General features: G+C 37.2%; 2 protein-coding genes and 1 long non-coding RNA gene across 4 annotated transcripts in view; 2 read left to right on the forward strand and 1 right to left on the reverse strand.

The window, feature by feature from the left end:
* Positions 1-2,630: 2,630 nt before the first annotated feature.
* On the forward strand, positions 2,631-3,888 carry LOC131342185 (uncharacterized). The gene is made up of 5 exons (XR_009202985.1): positions 2,631-3,306; positions 3,385-3,429; positions 3,549-3,587; positions 3,676-3,726; positions 3,829-3,888. It is a non-coding gene; the product is annotated as an uncharacterized LOC131342185 (long non-coding RNA).
* Positions 3,889-6,775: 2,887 nt separating this feature from the next.
* LOC131342184 (uncharacterized) lies at positions 6,776-14,886 on the forward strand. 2 transcript variants are annotated; one of them, XM_058372857.1, is made up of 20 exons: positions 6,776-7,017; positions 7,204-7,503; positions 7,666-7,980; positions 8,070-8,120; positions 8,242-8,292; positions 8,397-8,450; positions 8,761-9,075; positions 9,154-9,198; positions 9,318-9,344; positions 9,434-9,475; positions 10,295-10,354; positions 10,495-10,557; positions 10,661-10,693; positions 11,192-11,278; positions 11,368-11,386; positions 11,498-11,529; positions 11,654-11,685; positions 11,787-11,853; positions 12,879-12,919; positions 13,011-14,886. In XM_058372857.1, the coding sequence occupies exons 1-20, from the start codon at positions 6,960-6,962 to the stop codon at positions 13,104-13,106; spliced, it is 1,788 nt and encodes a 595-aa protein (XP_058228840.1). In that variant the 5' UTR covers positions 6,776-6,959; the 3' UTR covers positions 13,107-14,886. The 2 variants fall into 2 exon arrangements, with proteins under 2 accessions (XP_058228840.1, XP_058228841.1); XM_058372858.1 differs by lacking the exon at positions 8,761-9,075 and having other exon boundaries at positions 6,836-7,017; positions 13,011-14,467.
* A 131-nt stretch (positions 14,887-15,017) lies between these two features.
* Positions 15,018-21,159, reverse strand: part of cacna2d3 (calcium channel, voltage dependent, alpha2/delta subunit 3) — a 68,789-nt gene continuing 62,647 nt past the window's right edge. Inside the window, exons 31-38 of the mRNA XM_058372856.1 lie at positions 20,775-20,845; positions 20,535-20,610; positions 20,035-20,075; positions 19,878-19,933; positions 19,661-19,778; positions 17,134-17,247; positions 16,351-16,432; positions 15,018-16,222 (exon numbers count right to left, since the gene is read on the reverse strand). Coding sequence (XP_058228839.1) covers positions 16,130-16,222; positions 16,351-16,432; positions 17,134-17,247; positions 19,661-19,778; positions 19,878-19,933; positions 20,035-20,075; positions 20,535-20,610; positions 20,775-20,845 — 651 coding nt within the window. The 3' untranslated portion in view covers positions 15,018-16,129. The remainder of the gene's footprint in view (positions 16,223-16,350; positions 16,433-17,133; positions 17,248-19,660; positions 19,779-19,877; positions 19,934-20,034; positions 20,076-20,534; positions 20,611-20,774; positions 20,846-21,159) is intronic.

A 21,159-nucleotide genomic window follows, 5' to 3' on the forward strand; every position in this document is an offset into this window, starting at 1 on the left:
TTATATATTTCATTATTTCATTTATTCTTTTGGATTTATTTCATTTATATTCATTTTATTATTCATTTTGGAGTTATTTCATTTATTCTTTTGGATTTCTTTCATTGTAGAGTATTTTATTTTATTAGTCTCATTGTCCTTGCTTTGTCTGAAACTTCCTCCATTAGAATTTATTATTATTTCTGCTCCTACTTTACACTGTGTGATGTTCTGCATGAGTCTCTAATGCTGTATATAAGCATCATGTGAGAGAAGACTGAGACGGATGGAACTGAAGCTAAGTGTCTTAAACGGAAGGCAGGCAGAGAAATTTAAAACATTAATCAAAGTCAGGGTGTAAATATCCAGTGAAGTGGTGATTAGTGAGAGGTGTGTATGATTGTGCATGGTTAGAAGTCTGGAGATGTGACAAGGTGTGTGTGCTATGGGAGGTGTGGTCTGTGGAGGCCATGTCTGTAGACCGCAGTGTGTTCTGGGGAACTGAGTTTACCTGATATTAATACTTTGGCTTTTGCCTTTCACTGTTAATTTATTTATTTATTCATTCATTTAAATTAGGTTTAGATATTTTGTGTTACAAGACATTAATTCATGACTTGTTGAAGGAGTCTCCAGTGTCAGCACTTTGTAACAGTAAAACTGTAGAAATGAATGATTTTACATGTGATTTTGTAGATTTGTTCATCTATAAAGTCATAAAAAACTTTGGTGAAAAATGTCCTGAGCTTTCTGTACTGGCCTGTAAAAAATACCAAGCGTTTTGTTCTCGCTCAACTATTGTTATTGTGGTGATGGTGGTGGATATTTATAAATGTGTTTTTCTGATAAGTCGTGGTTTTCCTGTGAGCTGGTGTCTCGTCTGTGCTCTCACTCTGTATGAAAAACGCTTCAGTCCGTCCTCCTAATGTTCTCTTTCTGAAGGTTTGTGTTCATTTCAGAAACATATTCATTCATATTTATAGAGATATTACATGTAGCTTTACTGCAGCTGTGCATGGAGAAGCTGTGGAGTTTTCAGCTGGACAGGTTTGGGTTTTTCTTCTGATCTTAAATGATCTGTTTCCAGATTTTATGATATGAATCTCAGGGCTTTAGCTTCATCCAGTAAAGGTGAAATGGTGCTGCTCATCCTTCTCCTCTTCCTCCATCTGATTCAGGACGGTCACCTGCAATGTGAGTGGAGTTTTTTAAAAGTTATTTTTCTCTGATATTACCTTTATTACAAAACCTTGGTCTGATTACACACATGATGAAGCTCATTTAGCAAAATAATCCAGCTGTAAAAAAGCTGGATTGTCATTTCAATATTTACTAATGATTGTGATTTGAAACTAATCGAAAAAGAAGCAAAATTATCATACAAGAGAACAAAACAACCCAAAAAGAGGTTTAATAATCAAATATTTGTTTTCTTGTAATCTTATAATTAGAAATAATGAATACATTAAAATTTATTCAAGATTTTCACTTGATCATTTTTTACAATGTGCATTTCTTTATACTTGTGTTCCTCTTGTTTCAAAAGTTCCAGTTTAATATAGCATACAGTGTGTATTAACTACAGTGTGTGTGTGTGTGTGTGTGTGTGTGTGTGTGTGTGTAGATATTCCTCAGCCCCGGCTGCTGGTGTCTCCTGAAGTTATCACAGTGAGAGGATCAGTGCTTCTTCTCTGTGATGTTCCACACCATGTTAAAGTGTCTCAGTGTTTTTTCTACCCAGAGAAACAAAAGACAAATCTAAAACTCTCTCCATCATGTCAGCTCTCAGTCACTGCTTCTGAATTGATCATGTGGACAGGACGCAGCTCTCCTGGAACACTTCATATTATTTGTTACTACACTGATACATCAGGAATTAAAGCTCCTTCTCCTCACTCTCTCCCAGCTCCAGTCACAGTGATGTGTAAGCTCTACACTACATTTTATCTCCTTCACTGTCTGCTTCAATCATGTTTTTACACTTGAATTTATTACCACAACATGAATATCTGTGATAGCTGTTACCTCATTTCTATACATCCATTATAGTGTTATTTATTTATATCCTTTATTTATTCCTCTGCAGATCAGAAACCAAGACTAAGTGTCAGTCATGATGATCAGTCTGATGAAATCAGATTTGTATGTGAAATACCAGAGTCTGAGTCAGTAACTGCTGATTTTAGTTATAATCTCTACACTGGAGAAAATCCTCAGCCTTATCTAAACCAAAGATCTAAGAAGAGACAAAAATCTGGGAAGCTGCATTGTATTTTTTCAGCACAGAGAAATGATGTGTTTAATCGTCTGCAGTCAGTAAAGAGCAGTGAAGTGAGCTGTGATTATTCACTGATCTCTGACCCGACTGCTCTCTCTCTAATGAGTGATAAATACAATCTGATACGTGAGTTACATTTAATCACATGACTCAGCTTTTATGTGTGTTTTACATTTAAACCAAATTTAATCTATTTACATGTCTTATTTCTTCAGCTTTCTTTCCTGCACTGACACAGATGTCCATCACTGAAATATCTACTGCAGGTCAGTGATTCAGGTTTATTGCACATTAAGTCAGTTTTACTTCAGTCATCTGCTTTTATAATTCTGAATTGTGTTTGAAATTATTCACATTTATTATTCATCAGGTTTCTTTCCTACACCGACACAGACGTCCATCACTACTGAGAAATCTCCTGCAGGTCAGTTCAGTTTATTTTATCTGCTGCTGTTTATCTCTGTTACACTTTCTCATGACAGAAGTTTAATGTGTTTTATGTTACACTTCTTTAAATTCTAATGAACACAGGATCTTATATGAGGTGCTGATAGAGACAGACACAGAGTCCATAACAAACTGATCTCTAATGAGTGATAAACACTCTCTGATACATAAGTTACATTTAATCATGTGACTCAGCTTTTATTTGGTTTGATTCTGTACCTTTAGTGAGTTTTTTGAATAAGTAAAATTATTTGTTGTAATTTTTTCAACTATTTATTTTTCTTCAGATCAGAAACCGATACTAAACATCATTTTTGATGATCAACTTGATAAATTCACATTTCTATGTGAAATACCAGAGTCCGAGTCAGTAACTGCTGATTTTAGCTGTAATCTCTACACTGGAGAAAATCCTCAGCCTTATCTAAAGACACATTTTCAAAAGAGAAAATCTGGGAAGCTGCATTGTATTTTTTCAGCACAGAGAAATGATGTGTTTAATCGTCTGCAGTCAGTAAAGAGCAGTGAAGTGAGCTGTGATTATTCACTGATCTCTGACCCGACTGCTCTCTCTCTAATGAGTGATAAATACAATCTGATACGTGAGTTACATTTAATATTTAATGTATATTTAAAGGCTTTATACATCTGAGTCGATTTTTAATCCATTTGTATTTTAGATTTTGTTCCAACACAGTCACCCACAACTGAAAAATCCACTTCAGGTAAATAATTCAGTTTTAATGCACATTACATTTAATTGTGATGTTCATTTTACTTCAGTCATTTGAACTGGTGAAAAATTCAGTGTGTAAATGAACATGGAACTGTTTATATCAATCAGATGCGACACTGGTAACGACACCAACATCCATATTTACAGGTCAGTTTATTCCTTCATCTATCACTCTTTAGTTGTTGAAAGTAATACATTTTCTTTATTATTATATGTTTTGTAAATGTCTTTCCAGCTTCTCCAGTTTTTTCAACTGCTCTGATCACCACAAAGCACATAAACACTCGTAAGTAGTAGTAAGTAGTGAGTAGTTCTCACTTTGGGAATAAAAAATCCAACTAGAAACATTTTACAACTCCAACAAATCTCCTTTAAAATTTGACTTCAGATTTGACTTCTGAAGTTTTCTCTTCAATATCATCCACAACTAAAGAGAAAACTACTTCAGGTAATTTTTTAATGAATTTTTTTATAATGTGTATTATTGATCAATTTTGAACTGTATTATATAACTCTTTCTACATATGAACAACAAATATATTTTTTTAGTTTCTTTCCATGTGATTGTTTTTTTTTTAAGAGAAATATGTTTTGTCGTTATCTCCAACTACGGCTACAGACTCCATCTCCATCTCTACTACAGGTTAGCTCGTTTCTCCAGCTCCCAGTTTTAATTAGAATATAATAATCTGCTTTTAGTGTATATTGTAATTCTCTCTGTAACTTTTTTGCAGTTCTGATTTCTAATGGAAACACCACAAGTGGAGAGAAACCTCGTGAGTAACAATCCAAAGTTTTATACCAATAATTTCACTGAGAATAATATCAGTGTGATCTAACTTACACAAATATTGTTTCTGCAATGATGGAAAAATAATATAATATAGAGTTTTTGTTGTGATTTTCTTCAGGATCAGTGTTCATCCTAATGCTGTCAGCCACCGCTGTCTGTGTTTCACTGGCTGGACTGATGAGCTTCTGTCTCTGCTGGTTTATCAGTAAGTCACTAACTAAATCATTCTACATGAAGCTGGTGGTGTAGATAATTATGATACCACAGAAGATGTTTCGTCTTTTTCTGTTCCAGAGAAGCAGAAGGCTGAGAGGTTAGAAAGTTGTGACTCTGTGGATTATTTTTATTCCAACAGATGTAATATGGACATGACCCGTGGTGATGAGGGTACGTTTATCTATTTCTAATCTAAGTAGAAAAGTCAAAATTACTTAAAAATCAGAGACACTGAAACCGAGCTCACATCCACTGAGTAAAGGACACTGGCAGTTGTTTCTCTGGGGGTGAAACACAAGGGTTACTGATATTAAGGTCAGGGGTTAAAGCTGCTTGTGTTCAGCCCTTAACCCTCTGTGCTCCTGGACACTATCCTGACTGACCCTGTGCCCTGCCCAACTTTTTAAGAGAGTGGGACATGTGGAGAGAAGACTTTCACTGAACTGTGATGTACTGTACTCTGTAGGTACACTGTATGTGACGGATAAAGTCTTTCTTCTTCAAAAAAGGAAGTTTCTTTAGTATTTTAACTGCTGTTAAAATGTCTGTTGTCTTCTTTTGTCGTTTCTCTGCTTTTTGTTTGCACCATAATGTAATTATGATCAGACACAAACATTCATAAACTTTATCACAGTAGATAACTAGGATTTGTGTTTTAAATAATGATTTATATTCTACATTATTATTGTTCTATTGGCTTGTTTTTTTCCTTGAATTATTGCTAGTCTCTCTTTACTGGGTACATGATGTTAGTTTTAATGTTTTTTTCTCTTTTTAACAATAGCATAATTTCTATAAAGAGCAGTTGTGAAAACTGTATATAACTAAACACTGTGAAGTTGATGTGTAGACAATAGAATATAAACAATAGAAAAATACAGAAAATGTTCTTATTAAAATTCACACAAACACATGTTCAACAATGTTTTTTATTTATTTAGAATTAGAGTGAATTTTAATGACAAATAACTCAGTGGCTTTTGTTGACAGGTATTGAGTAAAGGTGTGTGTGTGTGTGTGTGTGTGTGTGTAGATGGTGATGAGGTTTACACAGAGGTGATGTACACACTCTCCTCTCAGCAGCTCTCAGAGGAAACTCAGCTCCTTCCAGCTTCCTCTGAATGATGGACACTGAACAGGACACACTGCTTCTCTTCTGCGCTGAATTTTATTCATTCTGTTCTGAATTTATCTCACTTAGCCTCCACTTCTTCATTGTATTGATAAACAAACCTTTATATCATTTTATTTGTATTGCATTGTCTATTAAAGTGACTAGAACTAAAACTATTAAATGTCAGTCAGAGACACTGGCAGTAACCCAAATCACCTAAATATTTCACCTGCTGTGAAATATTTACACTCACACTATCAGTTCCCTTCTGAGTCTTTTTCCTCTCAAGGTTTCTTCCTCATATCACCTCAGGGAGATTTTCCTCAACTCCATCAGCTCTGACTTGTTCATTACAGATAAATTACATTCTGTTTTTTAAATTTTATATCTGGTTTCTGAAAAGCTGTTTTTGTATTAAAGCGCTATATAAATAAAAATAAACTGAATTTAAATATCCGGACACATTCTGATGAATCACAAACAACAATAAACACCATTTACTGATTTTCTTCAGTGTCCTGGTTTAATAAATCTGCTTTCAGGTGTTCAAACACTATCACAATCCCTCATGTCCATGTTTCATATCTGAACCTTTAATTTATGTCATATACAACCTGAGGATTGTTCATTACTCTTACAAATCAGTGGGACATTCTGAATGGAGTGTGTTGTCTGTCTTCATAAACTTACCTATGACAGGTTTAATACCCTGTAGAACCTTCATACTGATTGGTTATTACTTAGTACATAGATGAAGGTGACCTGTGAGAAGAACAGGATCCATGTCCAGAAGACTACAATCATTTTATCCTCAGAGCAAACTGGGTGATAAACTCCACTACACAAGAATCAGCACTGGATGAGGATGATCAATTTAGATATTTCAAAAAGTCCAAATCCAAAAATATTAATACTTTTTTCTTCAGATTAAGATGAGATGCTGTTAGAATCAGAAGCCTCGGTGATGGTGACCAGGATAAAACACTTTCTGAAAATGAATAAATGAAGTCAAAGTGCTGGCTCCCCCTAGTAGATAAAATAAGTTCTGATATTAAATATCTTTCTGAAGAGAGACTGGAGGTGGTGCAGTGATGAGGTGAAGTACTGAAAGTCCGTCAGACAGAATCACCAAACACAACAGCATCAAACAAACTGTCAGAGTTTAGAGAAATGATAATGTTGTGTACAGAACAAAGTAAACATGTTAAAGCTGCTTTGTTTAGTTATGTGTAAACTGTTCAGAAGTGAGTGTGTGAACCTGAACACAGTGGAGAGCTGAATGTTCTGTGAAACACTAGACTACGTGGTTTTCCTGTGGCTAATATGTTCTGCTTCCTGATTCTGTCACTTTTAAGATGAGCGTCTCGACATTTTCACTTCATCCAGAGGCTGTGAAATGGCGCTGCTCGTCCTCCTGTTCTTCTTCCATCTGATTCTGGACATTAACTCTCAATGTGAGTCTTTATTGTGCTGCTGTGACTTCAGTGATTTGTTCTATTAGATGTTTAAAAATAATTCAGATTTCTAGACATTCTTCTGCATTTATACACAAAGATTAGAACAGAAAGCAGTTATGTTCAGTCTGATGTTCAGTGTGTGTATTAACTACAGTGTGTGTGTGTGTGTGTGTGTGTGTGTAGATGTTCCTCAGCCCCGGCTGCTGGTGTCTCCTGAAGTTATCACAGTGAGAGGATCAGTGCTTCTTCTCTGTGATGTTCCACACCATGTTAAAGTGTCTCAGTGTTTTTTCTACCCAGAGAAACAAAAGACAAATCTAAAACTCTCTCCATCATGTCAGCTCTCAGTCACTGGTTCTGAACTGATCATGTGGACAGGACGCAGCTCTCCTGGAACACTTCATATTATTTGTTACTACACTGATACATCAGGAATTAAAGCTCCTTCTCCTCACTCTCTCCCAGCTCCAGTCACAGTGATGTGTAAGCTCTACACTACATTTTATCTCCTTCACTGTCTGCTTCAATCATGTTTTTACACTTGAATTTATTACCACAACATGAATATCTGTGATAGCTGTTACCTCATTTCTATACATCCATTATAGTGTTATTTATTTATATCCTTTATTTATTCCTCTGCAGATCAGAAACCAAGACTAAGTGGCAGTCATGATGATCAGTTTGATGAAATCAGACTTGTATGTGAAATACCAGAGTCTGAGTCAGTAACTGCTGATTTTAGCTGTAATCTCTACACTGGAGAAAATCCTCAGCCTTATCTAAACCAAAGATCTAAGAGACAAAAATCTGGGAAGCTGCATTGTATTTTTTCAGCACAGAGAAATGATGTGTTTAATCGTCTGCAGTCAGTAAAGAGCAGTGAAGTGAGCTGTGATTATTCACTGATCTCTGACCCGACTGCTCTCTCTCTAATGAGTGATAAATACAATCTGATACGTGAGTTACATTTAATCACATGACTCAGCTTTTATGTGTGTTTTACATTTAAACCAAATTTAATCTATTTACATGTCTTATTTCTTCAGCTTTCATTCCTGCACTGACACAGACGTCCATCACTGAAATATCTACTGCAGGTCAGTGATTCAGGTTTATTGCACATTAACTTAGAACTTTGTGGTGTCAGTTTTACTTTGGTCATCTGCTTCGGTCAACTGCTTTTGTAACTTTGTATCTTATTCATTTATTGTTCATCAGGTTTCATTTCTGAATCAACACAGACGTCCATCACTGAAAAATCTACTACAGGTCAGTGATTCAGGTTTATTGGACATTAAGTCAGTTTTACTTCAGTCATCTGCTTTTATAATTCTGAATTGTGTTTGAAATTATTCACATTTATTATTCATCAGGTTTCTTTCCTACACCGACACAGACGTCCATCACTACTGAGAAATCTCCTGCAGGTCAGTTCAGTTTATTTTATCTGCTGCTGTTTATCTCTGTTACACTTTCTCATGACAGAAGTTTAATGTGTTTTATGTTACACTTCTTTAAATTCTAATGAACACAGGATCTTATATGAGGTGCTGATAGAGACAGACACAGAGTCCATAACAAACTGATCTCTAATGAGTGATAAACACTCTCTGATACATAAGTTACATTTAATCATGTGACTCAGCTTTTATTTGGTTTGATTCTGTACCTTTAGTGAGTTTTTTGAATAAGTAAAATTATTTGTTGTAATTTTTTCAACTATTTATTTTTCTTCAGATCAGAAACCGATACTAAACATCATTTTTGATGATCAACTTGATAAATTCACATTTCTATGTGAAATACCAGAGTCCGAGTCAGTAACTGCTGATTTTAGCTGTAATCTCTACACTGGAGAAAATCCTCAGCCTTATCTAAAGACATATTTTCAAAAGAGAAAATCTGGGAAGCTGCATTGTATTTTTTCAGCACAGAGAAATGATGTGTTTAATCGTCTGCAGTCAGTAAAGAGCAGTGAAGTGAGTTGTGATTATTCACTGATCTCTGACCCGACTGCTCTCTCTCTAATGAGTGATAAATACAATATGATACGTGAGTTACATTTAATATTTAATGTATATTTAAAGGCTTTATACATCTGAGTCGATTTTTAATCCATTTGTATTTTAGATTTTGTTCCAACACAGTCACCCACAACTGAAAAATCCACTTCAGGTAAATAATTCAGTTTTAATGCACATTACATTTAATTGTGATGTTCATTTTACTTCAGTCATTTGAACTGGTGAAAAATTCAGTGTGTAAATGAACATGGAACTGTTTATATCAATCAGATGCGACACCAACATCCATATTTACAGGTCAGTTTATTCCTTCATCTATCACTCTTTAGTTGTTGGCAGTAATATGCTTTCTTTATTATTATAAGTTTTTTTAATTGTCTTTTCAGCTTCTTCAACTCATCTCATCACCACAAAGCACATAACCACTCGTAAGTGTATTATGTAGTATTTCTCACTTTGGAAATGAAAAATCCGACTAGAAACATTTCACAACTCCAACAAATCTCCTTTAAAAGCAGCTTTAGCTGAAAGATACAGGAGTGAAACATTTAATGCATTCAGGTTGTTATATACTGTATAATGATCCAGTGCAGCTTTACTAGTGGCACTATGTGGTGTCTATGAATGATGACATCCCCTAACAGAGAGCCAATAAAGCAAACATTGATCAGCCATAACATTATGAGCAGTGGGAGGTGAAGTGAATAAGACGGATGATCTCCTCATCATGGCACCTGTTAGTGGGTGGGATATATTAGGCAGCAAGTCAACATTTTGTCCTCAAAGTTGATGTTAGAAGCAGGAAAAATTGACAAACATAAGGCTTTGAGTTTGATGAAGGGCCAAATTGTGATGGCTAGACCACTGGATCAGAGCATCTCCAAAACTGCAGCTCTTGTGGGTTATTCCCGGTCTGCAGTGGTCAGTATCTATCAAAAGTGGTCCAAGGAAGGAACAGTGGTGAAACGGTGACAGGGTCATGGGCGGTCAAGGCTCATTGATGCACGTGGGGAGTGAAGGCTGACCCGTGTGATCCGATCCAACAGACGAGGTACTGTTGTTAAAATTGCTGAAGAAGTTAATGCTGGTTCTGAGAGAAAGGCAGGTGGTCATAAAGTTATGCCTGGTTGGTGTATGTAAGCAAAACATCACAGAACTAGTATTAAAATCTTCATCGTCTTTATTTTCTGCAATACAGTAAATTCTAAAAGTTCTCCAATTTTATATTTATTTATTTTTTATGTCAGATTTGTCTTCTGAAGTTTTCTCATCAGCATCCTCCACAACTAAAGAGAAAACTACTTCAGGTTAGTTTTTAAAGAAACCTTTTATAATGTGTATTATTTATCAATTTTGAACTGTATTATATAACTTATTTTCATTTCTACTTATGAACAACACATCATTTTGTAGTTTCTTTGCATGTGATTGCTTTTTGCTTTTAAAGGGAAATCCGTTTCATCGTTATCTCCAACTACGGCTACAGACTCCATCTCCATCTCTACTACAGGTTAGCTCGTTTCTCCAGCTGCCACGCTTTTAGATTTTTTTTCACTTAGAATATAATAATCTGATTTTAGTGTATATTGTAATTCTCTCTGTAACTTTTGCAGGAAGTGGAAATTCCACAAGTGGAGAGAAACCTCGTGAGTAACAATCCAAAGTTTCTCAATAATCTCACCAAGAATAATATCAGTGTGATCTAACTTACACAAATATTGTTTCTGCAATGACGAATGTAGAATTGACCCAAAACTCTTCACAAATGTTTGACCTCATTTATTATTTATTTTTTAATAAAGTTGTGTGTAAGTGTTTTGTGTGAATAACATTTACAAAAGTTTCAGAAGCACAAATTTTCTTTTTACTCAGTTGATAAAGCAGCTTTAAATGACCACAGAACAAAGACTGATCGGTAAAAGAGAGCGCATCCCAAATCACAGTGCGCTATAGAACATGATTAATAACAGGAATGAACTCATTTCACCAAAAATACAGCCATGTGCATTTATAGGAAAATAATCAACTTCATTTTAGTCACAGTCACACTTCTTTATTACTCCACACCTGCGTCAGTTATTTTCCTGTAACAGCATGATAATAATAATTTAATAATTTTGGACTTTTGTTGTGATTTTCTTCAGGATCAGTCTTCATCCTAATGCTGTCAGCCACCGCTGTCTGTGTTTCACTGGCTGGACTGATGAGCTTCTGTCTCTGCTGGTTTATCAGTAAGTCACTAACTAAATCATTCTGCATGAAGCTGGTGGTGTAGATAATTATGATACCACAGAAGATGTTTCGTCTTTTTCTGTTCCAGAGAAGCAGAAGGCTGAGAGGTTAGAAAGTTTAGATTAATAGTAAATGATTACGTACTGCGTTTATCTGATTGAATCTACTAATGGTCGTGTAAATCTGTGTGTTTCTGTGGATTATTTTTATTCCAACAGACGTAAAATGGACATGACCCGTGATGATGAGGGTACGCTTATTTATTTCTTATTTACTTAGAAAAGTTACTTAAAAATCAGAAACACTGAAACCGAGCTCACGTCCACTGAGCCGAGGTCAAAATAAAGTATTATGTTTTTTTCCTTTTTTTTCAGGAGTCATGATGTCCATGGTTAATTCGAATCCAGTAAGTACAATTTCTGATAGTTATAAAAATTTATATTTAAGGCTATCAGATAATTACTGTTAGATTAGGAGTGAAATTCTTTTCTTTTTCCTGATGTTTAGTCCGGTTTTGATGCTGCTGGAACTTATTCGCTGATCACCTCAGTGCCCTTACCGGGCCTGCCTTTGGGTAACTTACACAATACAAAGTCTTTTACACACACACACACACACACACACACACACACACACACACACATACACACACACATACACACACACACCACAGAAAAGTGCTTTGATATAGATTGAGGAAATACACACACATGCAAACATAAAAAGAGGAAGTAAAGTAGAAAGACATTGTGAGCAAATTAGTGTAAGAATCCAGAACATGAAATCTTTAACATGACAAGAAAGCTCCTGATTATATTTCTAGCAGTCACTGACACATGGAACATGGCAGTTGTTTCTCTGGGGGTAAAGCACAAGGGTTACTGAGTGTGTCTGGTGTGTGTTACTGAGCTCGGCCTAAACATACAGCTGTGTGTCATCATGTCATGTCATGTTTCTGAATTATCATACTCAGTGGCAGCATATATCATGAATAAGGAGTGGCCTTAGAACAGAGCCTTGTGGAACACCAAACATTATGGAAAAAGATTTCACAGAAAACATGTACAGACTAAAACATCAGTCAGACTCCACCTGAGGCAGCTCATGTTCCTCCTGATGTAGTATTGTGGTTACTGTAACTTGAAGTGTTAGTTTACTTGCTCAGATTAATCAGATGTTTTTCACAGTCATACAAACATCCCAAAAAATTGACTTTCAGAAACCAGCTCTGTCCAGCAGACAGACTGTTAGTATAACTGACTTCCCTCACACTGCCCATGTCTCCTTGCAATAAAGAGGGAAAATACATTAGCTAACAATCTGCTTCCTTTTCTTTGATTGCACATGATTTCTACAAATTACACCATGCCCAAATACAGAAACTTTCAGGAGGAACATGCAAACACTCAGGAATGTGGTCAAACTCTCAATCTCACTGTTAATAATCTTTCTGATCGATCGTTGTTTTACTGGATAATTTACAAAAAAAACAGTGAGTAGCCAAAAAAGGAGTAAATAAAGAACACTGACGATCACCGTTCAGTAATCTGTATTCGGCCACTGCGTGACTTTAACGCTGAAAATTATGTGAATTTTCAGACCCCAGCGGAGACGTGAATGAAGATTCAAAGAAGACAGAAGTGAGTGATGGTTTTTGTAAACTTTTACGCTGCCTTGTACATTAAAGTATGTATTTATTGCTCTGATTCTTTATTGGTCTGATTCTTTCAGGACGACGTGTATCACATGTATTGTTCCATCGCCGACACGCAAGCGGTCACCAAAGACCAAGACGTGTCGGTGTACAGCCTGCTACAGACCCACTGACACACAGTACAGCTTACAGAAAGTGAATGATTAATTATGCTTATAGTGTTTTGTTGTGCAATGCATGCATTAATTTAACGCTCTGCTTGAGAACTTTAAATAAATCCACTTAAAGCTGGAGTTTGCTCATGACTGCAGTGTCCCAGAAGAATTCTCACCACTGGGTTAAGACTTGGCAACATTTTTTAAAACTCTAACACAATGGTGTTGAAGGAGGACGACGGTTTTGCAAGTGAACAGCTGTTACAGGAAGCACACAGGCACGTAGACCTGCTCATACAGATGCAGAGAGAGAGAGAGGTATGAGCTAATGAGGTCAGGTTGGAAAGATAAGCAGCAGAGCTCAAATAAAAAAATCTAGTACAGGCGATTTAACCATTTCACACACTTCAACCTCTTTACTCCTTTTCATATTTCCAGGGTTTTTTTTTTTTTTACTATTTTGCAACTGTTTTTTCTTGTGCAGTTTTAACACCAGCTCAAAGAAAACGGCACAGCTTTTCAACACAAGCTTCAGCAAAACACACTCTCAGCTCTCTGCTCGCTAAAGAAAGAGGGAACAGCTTAAATAATTTAGATAACGAGGTTCACATGCACCGAATCAGCTCGTTCCCCAGTGCTGACCCGCAGCTCAGCATAGCCACGCCCCCCGAACTCCTGCAGATGACATCATAAATTGTTAAAAAATGAACGACGATAAAATTGCAATAACAAACATTAGTTTTTTCTTTCTTACCTTATTGTATTGTTGCACAAACCTCAGATTTTCACACACAACAGTCCACAGTGTACAACTGGCTCTGTGCTCCAGTTAGCAAAAATCTTTCCATACTGATCAGTTCATTTTATCCGGTCCATGTATTTCACTCGAAAGTCATTAATTTCACTTGAAATGAGTCTAATTATTGGATGTTGTCTGGATAATGTTTCGCCCCACCCCTTCCTCGTCCATTAATGTGAGCTGACCAGCACTGAGCAGATCTGTGTTGGAGCAGATCCATATCCATCGTTTTGTTTGGTGGACAATATTAAGGGTATAAAAAAAAAATGAATATTAACAAAATATATCGCGTGTGCTGTTGGACTGATCTTTATGGTGGGCAGAGATGATTATATGCAAACAATAGTGTGGCCAGTACATTGTTCCTGTGTTTAGACAAACCTATATTACAGCAAAGTCCTATATTTAGAGTTGTATTTAAAAAAAATACAGAAACATGTAGCCACAAATTGTTTAGTTCTTCTGCTTTCATTTGTCATGTTCACACGGGCACTCACACACACACACACACACACACACACACACACGCACCTAAAAAACACCCCCTACACATCCCTGCTAGTGATCGCATTCACACGGGAACCGCACTACCGGGATCTATGGCACGTCGATGAGGCTCGCTTTCATTTCTCCTTATTATTTCTGTTCCGTGTTGAGTTTTTGTGGTGGAGATAAAAATCTTTACAGGTTTGATATAAGATTTAAATTTAACGAAGGGACTGTTCAAAAAATGTGAAGATGTAAAGAGAGATTGTTCCAGGTGCAACAATATAAAAAGAATCTGACGTCAGAAACACCTTGTAACGATCTTCAGGCTCTAAATGTAGATTAGATGTGAATTAGATGCACATTAGTGTACCTGAGAATGATGACATTTAGCAAAGGGACATTTCCTGTATGAACTGTGACAGCAGTGAGGCTTGAACATCCTGCTTTCACTATTTGATCTGCATTTTATCATTAATTCATTGGAATATATTTGTCTGTTCATTTCTTCACTTATTTAATTATTTTCCAAACATCTTGTGCATGATGAAGGCTCTACTCACATTTGCTAATCTCATCATTTCACAAATAAAGAGGAAAAAAAGGAAAAAATTAAGAATTTTAAGCCCCAGAATTAAGCCCAAACCTGAGACCACTGATGGAAAATATGCTTTTATTTACAACAAATGGCTTTCGTTCTTTTTGAGGTATAGTTTTAATCATTTAAAAGACATTTTCTTTGTTGTTGTTTTTTTTTGTTAAGCAGGCATTCTTGTGCAATTCAGAATCTTTATTTTTTTTTTAAATCAGCACTTTTCTGTAGAACGTTCCGTACGTTTCTTCACTTCATGCATGTTGATTAACTTTAATGAAATTAAAGCGTGTAAAAAAAATGTCAGGCAGACGAATGGAAAGTTCAATAACAAAGAAAACTTTTTTCTTTACTTGCTCGTAAACAATAATACTGAATTTTGGATGAATTTACAAAGAGCAGTGATTTCTTCTAAGCGCACTCGTCTCCCACATGAGGCCGGACTCCAGAACGCACTCAACACGGTCGTGTCCCAAACGCTAAAATTCACTGTTATGTATTTTTTATTCTTATCTCGAACCAGAGGGTGCAGAGAATTTGTTCTAACAAGACGTTGATTTAGCATTAATTCACTCATGTGGTGTCACTGGGCTGTGGAGCGGTCTGTTAGACTTAGCGACCGTTAGACTTAGCGCTCAGAAGCAGTTTACATCGAGTTGGTTACAAGTATAACATTCAGATAACTGGGTCATGTACTAAAGCAGAACGTTAGTCAGGTTGAGCGTCTCTGCGCCGCATATCAGCCGAGTGAAATGCTTTTAGTTGCTAATTAGACGCTAATTTGTCAGCAGGCTGCTAGCTAGCTACAAAATGGCTGCCCCAGCACATGTTTTTTTCTTTGTAAATCAGCATCTCTGTACACCACACCACCTGGAGTGTTCTCGATAAAGTCATTAGAATGAATTCTAAGGTCAACTCGTCTAGCGTTTGGATCACGCCCATTTCCGATCACGCCCTTTACCCATGGACATTCTTAAAGGTCATATAAAGGTCACCGAGCCGCTAAAGTGTCAGCAGGTTTCATTTTTGAGGTCATAAGGATGAGTTGGATTCTGTCAGCAAGCTGCATTTGAACTGTTATTTTTGTTTTTACCACCATTTAGCATTAGCCTTTAGCACGGTTGATCCCTCCATCGACTGGAAGGTCGAAGGTCACATCAAAGGTCACCTGGAAATGAGGAAGATCAGGAGGGGCATCAGAGCGGCAGCGATCGTGGGAGAAAGTGTCATGGCTGAGCCGCACTCCATGGCGTTTTCCTGTGCGCACACACACACACACAGAGTCCACATTTACTCAAAATTGCTGATTAAGAAAAGTGTTGTTTTTTAGTTGTAGTAACAGAGAATACAAAATACACACACACACACACACACACAGAGCGTACCTCAGGATGGAAGGGGTGACAGGAATCAGGACGTTTTCGGTCCTTCTGAAACTTCAGCGTCTCACACTTAAGAGACTCATTGTGTGTTCAGAGGTTAAGGTACATGAACACACACATACACACACACACTCAAAACTGTGCAAAATGTTAATGAGTAGTGTGTGTGTGTGTGTGTGTGTGTGTGTGTGTGTGTGTGTGTAGCTAGATAGCTAACAGTCACTAACTGGAATATAGTATTTAACAAACTTCAGAAACTCACACGCTTGACCGCTGGTGATTTGGTGACCGCAGTGATATCATTCAGTTCGTAACTGATCAGAAGTCTAGTCTTTTGATCAGCTTTAACCTAGACTACTGCAGACCACACAGATACTCGTCTAAAACATTTGAACAGGATCTTTGGGTTCTGCTGTTATTATTAAAGGTTAATATTCTGTTATTTCTGTCCTCCAGGTCAGGTTCTTCATGCACTGCAGTTTCTGTTTAACTGCTTCAGTTCCAGCTGATGTTATTTACACACTCATATTACGTATACATCACCTTCATCTGAACTTTTACAGAAAAAACGTTGTCAAAGTTGCACTTTGGTCGTGTTTCTCTGTACACACAACCTCCACATCTGTCATGAGGCTTATTGTCGTGTAAAGAAGTTATTAAGATTGAAATAAAAACACGAAAGCACTTTTCTGTGTTTTCTTTTTGTTCAAACAAACAAGTCCGACTTCCAAAGTTATACCTTAAAATAAATGACTGTTTCTTTGGGTTTATAATATATGAAGGATATAAATGATCTCGATCGGCTCCATGGTTACAGGAGGGGCGGAGCTACAGTCACACTTGTTCTCCACAACAACCATGAAGAGGTTACTGCTGGGAATCTGCTGAATGACGAACGTCCTGAGAAAGAGAGAGAGAGAGAGAGAGAGAGAATAGTGTCATGTTTGTCCGTTTAAATGCCGCAGTATCTAAAAGACTTTAATTCAACAGTTTCATCAATCCATCTGTCTATAACTGGAAATTTTTCAAATACTGTACACTACACACAGTGATCTGTCTCAAGATAAAACAAAACAAAGGTGCATTCGACACTCTGTCTGAGAGAATTCATCTCAACAAAATATCCCCTCACATTCCTCTTTTTTTACTTTATAAACTCACCCTCAGAATTTTCTCAGAAAGCGTGTTGTTAACCTTCCAGGCAGGTTTTCTGCAGTAAACCCACACGCTAATATACGCTATATAGCCAAAAGTATTGGGGCACTCCTCCAATTCATTGAATTCAGGGGTTGGACTCGGCCCCTTAGTTCCAGTGAAAGGAACTCTTAATGCTTCAGCTTCATACCAAGACATTTTGGACAATTTCATGCTCTTTGTGGGAACAGTTTGGGGATGACCCCTTCCTGTTCCAACATGACTGTACACCAGTGACCAAAACAAGGTCCATAAAGACATGGATGAGTGAGTTTGGTGTGGAGGAACTTGACTGTCCTGCACAGAGTCCTGACCTCAACCTGATAGAACACCTTTGGGATGAATTAGAGTGGAGACTGTGAGCCAGACCAAAAATGGGATGTCTACCTTTACATGCACATGAAATGTAATATGGAGTTGTCCCGCCCTTTGCAGCTATAACAGGTTCAACTCTTCTTTCCACAAGGTTTAGGAGTGTGTTTAGGAGTGTGTTTAGGAGTGTGTTTATGGGAATTTTTGACCGTTCCTCTAGAAGCCCATTTGTGAGGTCAGGCACTGATGTTGGACGAGAAGGTCTGGCTCACAGTCTCCGCTCTAACTCATTATAATATTTATTAACTTCATATATAACTTTATTGTAACATAAAATATTAAAGAATTTGTTTGTTAAAAAAGGACAGTTTTCTTAGAAATCTTAAAAAAAGGACTTAAACTTCTTCATGCAGCCGTTTCTGCACACATGCTGAGTCTCAACGCTGCATATTTGGGCTTTTTTTTCTCTACCCACCTCCCCCACTTCACTCTTACAAGCAGAGCTCTTCAAAAATAAAACCCGCGATGGGCGCAGATCACAGTATAGTTTCAGTTTTCACACTTTATTCTGAACAAAAAGAAAAGCCACAGTGTATGTTTCTCTGCCGCAACAGTCTTTTTTTCTGCCTCTGAAAGTTTCTCTTTCCTTCATTAACTACAGCAGATCTTTGTGAAACGTGTGAAAGGAGTCTTGTGTGGGCACCGAGCATTTTTTTCTGTCACTGACCACTGATCTTCTTACAGATACACACAAGAAGCTGATTTAATAGATTTGACAGGAAACTGCACTTCACATGACAGACACCAACACAGCAATATTTATACACTTATAGTCTGTAACTCGTACTTATTTTTTCCAATGAGGCTGAAAATGATGCGACTGAGCAGCTACTAGTGCAAAATAAGTGTAAGACAGAGAGAGAACTAAATGGAATGAAATGAATTGTAAACAAACATACAGAGAGAGCAATAAAATAAACAATTTGTGATACAAAGCAGTCACTTAAACTTACACCGATCAGCCATAACATTATGATCACTTGACTTATATTGTGTTGGTCCCCCTTTTGCTGCCAAAACAGCGTCAAGGCCCGGTCTCCACTAGATCCCTGAAGGTGTGCTGTGGTATCTGGCACCAAGATGTTAGCAGCAGATACTTTAAAGGATACTTACAGGACTTAAAGGATATTTTTGATAGATACTGACCACTGCAAACCGGGAACACCCCACATGAGCTGCAGTTTTGGAGATGCTCTGATCCAGTGGTCTATCCATCACAATTTGTCCCTTCGTCAAACTCAAAGCTCAAATCCTTACACTTGTCCATTTTTCCTGCTTCTAACATCAACGTTGAGGACAAAATGTTGACTTGTAGCCTAATATATCTCACCCACTAACAGGTGCCATGATGAGGAGATCATCAGTCTTATTCACTTCACCTCTCACTGCTCATAATGTCATGCTTGATCGGTGTAAATGATAACGATGCAAAAATAATCATACAAATATGATAACTGTTCTCTTGAGCACACACACACACACACACACACACTGGATACGCTTGGGTTTTGCAAAATAACCATAAACCATCATGCTGAGCTCAGTCGTAACCTAAACCACACACTGTGGGATAAAAACATGATAAGCTGCTGTATGATTCAGTGGAAAAAAAAACTGAGCAAGAACAGAGGAAGTGACTCCAGCAGTCTAAAAGGCAGGGCAGTGGGTTTGAGACAAGTCACAAAAGTTTTTAGGCTTGCTGAGTGAAAATGAGAACACACAAACTCACACACACACACACACACACCTGAGACAGCCGTCACAGTCGATGCTGCCGGCTGTCTCTTTGATTGTGCGCTCAGAGACAAACACCGGATACTCCATATCACACGGTACCAGCATCGCCCTCCTGTTCACTCTGTCAGCTGAAACACACACACACACAAACACACACACACACACTATCATAAATACATTCTAATAATCTGAAAGATCTTTCACAGCCATAAGAACTCAATACAGACCTTTTACAGTCGAGTCCCAACTCCACCAGCTGTAGAAATTAAACTCGAGCAGGAATCTGTAACACACACACACACACACAGAGGAGTAAAATCGCCCAGCACTACATGCTGAATTTACTGAATTTACACAAATGGACCCAAAACTAGCATTTCTTACAAGATAATTTCACCGATGAGCCACTTCACAGCAGAGAAGGGCTGAAAAAAGAGAAAACACACACACACAGAAAGAGAGAGAGAGAGAGAGACATTTTTGACTTTTTACTCAACTTTAATAAATAATCATATGTTTACAGTAAAAAAAATTAAAGTTTAAAAAACCAGCACTTTTAAAAGTTCAGTGTAAAAGGGTGTTAAAAAAGAGTTCATCTTCATCAGAGAGAGAGAGAGAGAGAGAGGTTATGATAATGTTATGCTCTGGATTTTTGCTGTTTGTTGTTTGTTAGAATTTATAAAATGACTTCTTTTTCCCAGCAGCTGTTTATTTCAGTATTTTCAGGGCTTAGTGTTCAGGATCTGGTGTAAACCACGCCCACTTATGGTTTAGACACAAACACAGGTGCGAAGCATGAAACTGATACTGATACTGATCATGTCACTCTAAACACCTCTTATTTTAACAAACCTCTCAATATTAACAACACCGTTTATACTCACACTCAGTAACGTATGTGCGCTGTCACTGCTGCCCACATACTCCTTACACAGAGCCTGATAATCATACAGAGTGATCCTGACACACACACACACACACACACACACAAACATATTTCTGTTATAATCTGCTCTACATCATGCTACATGCAGTGAGAATTATGTGATTAATGTATTGCCTCGTATTCCATTATTTTGTGAGTGTGTGTGTGTGTGTGTGTGTGCGTGTACTTGCTCTCTGACCTTTTAAAAGAGCCCATGAGGAGCAGTTTGTTCATGACGGCCCCTTCCACCTCTCCGAAGAAGAGCCCTGTCTATGAAGAGACAGGAAGTGACATCATAACAAGACAACAATTTGCAGGAAACAGTTAGAATTATTACAACTCTGTAAATATCTACATTAATTCATTATGGTGTAAACATTTTGAGATTGAAAATCAGTGTAAGTGGATGGGTTTATAAGCAAAATCTGAAGTGTTTGGTTATGAAGGAGAGGGAAGACACAATATGGCACATAAATAATTTAATTTAAATAATTTCTGTTCAATGGTTGTCTGCGTCCACTGAGGGACTGGGCAGAGGGGGTGCCAATATTTTGTAAAGAGCAACAGAAGGACTGTAATGTGGT

This window comes from Hemibagrus wyckioides, linkage group LG21 (genome assembly GCF_019097595.1).
Source record: "Hemibagrus wyckioides isolate EC202008001 linkage group LG21, SWU_Hwy_1.0, whole genome shotgun sequence".
Lineage (NCBI taxonomy): Eukaryota > Metazoa > Chordata > Actinopteri > Siluriformes > Bagridae > Hemibagrus > Hemibagrus wyckioides.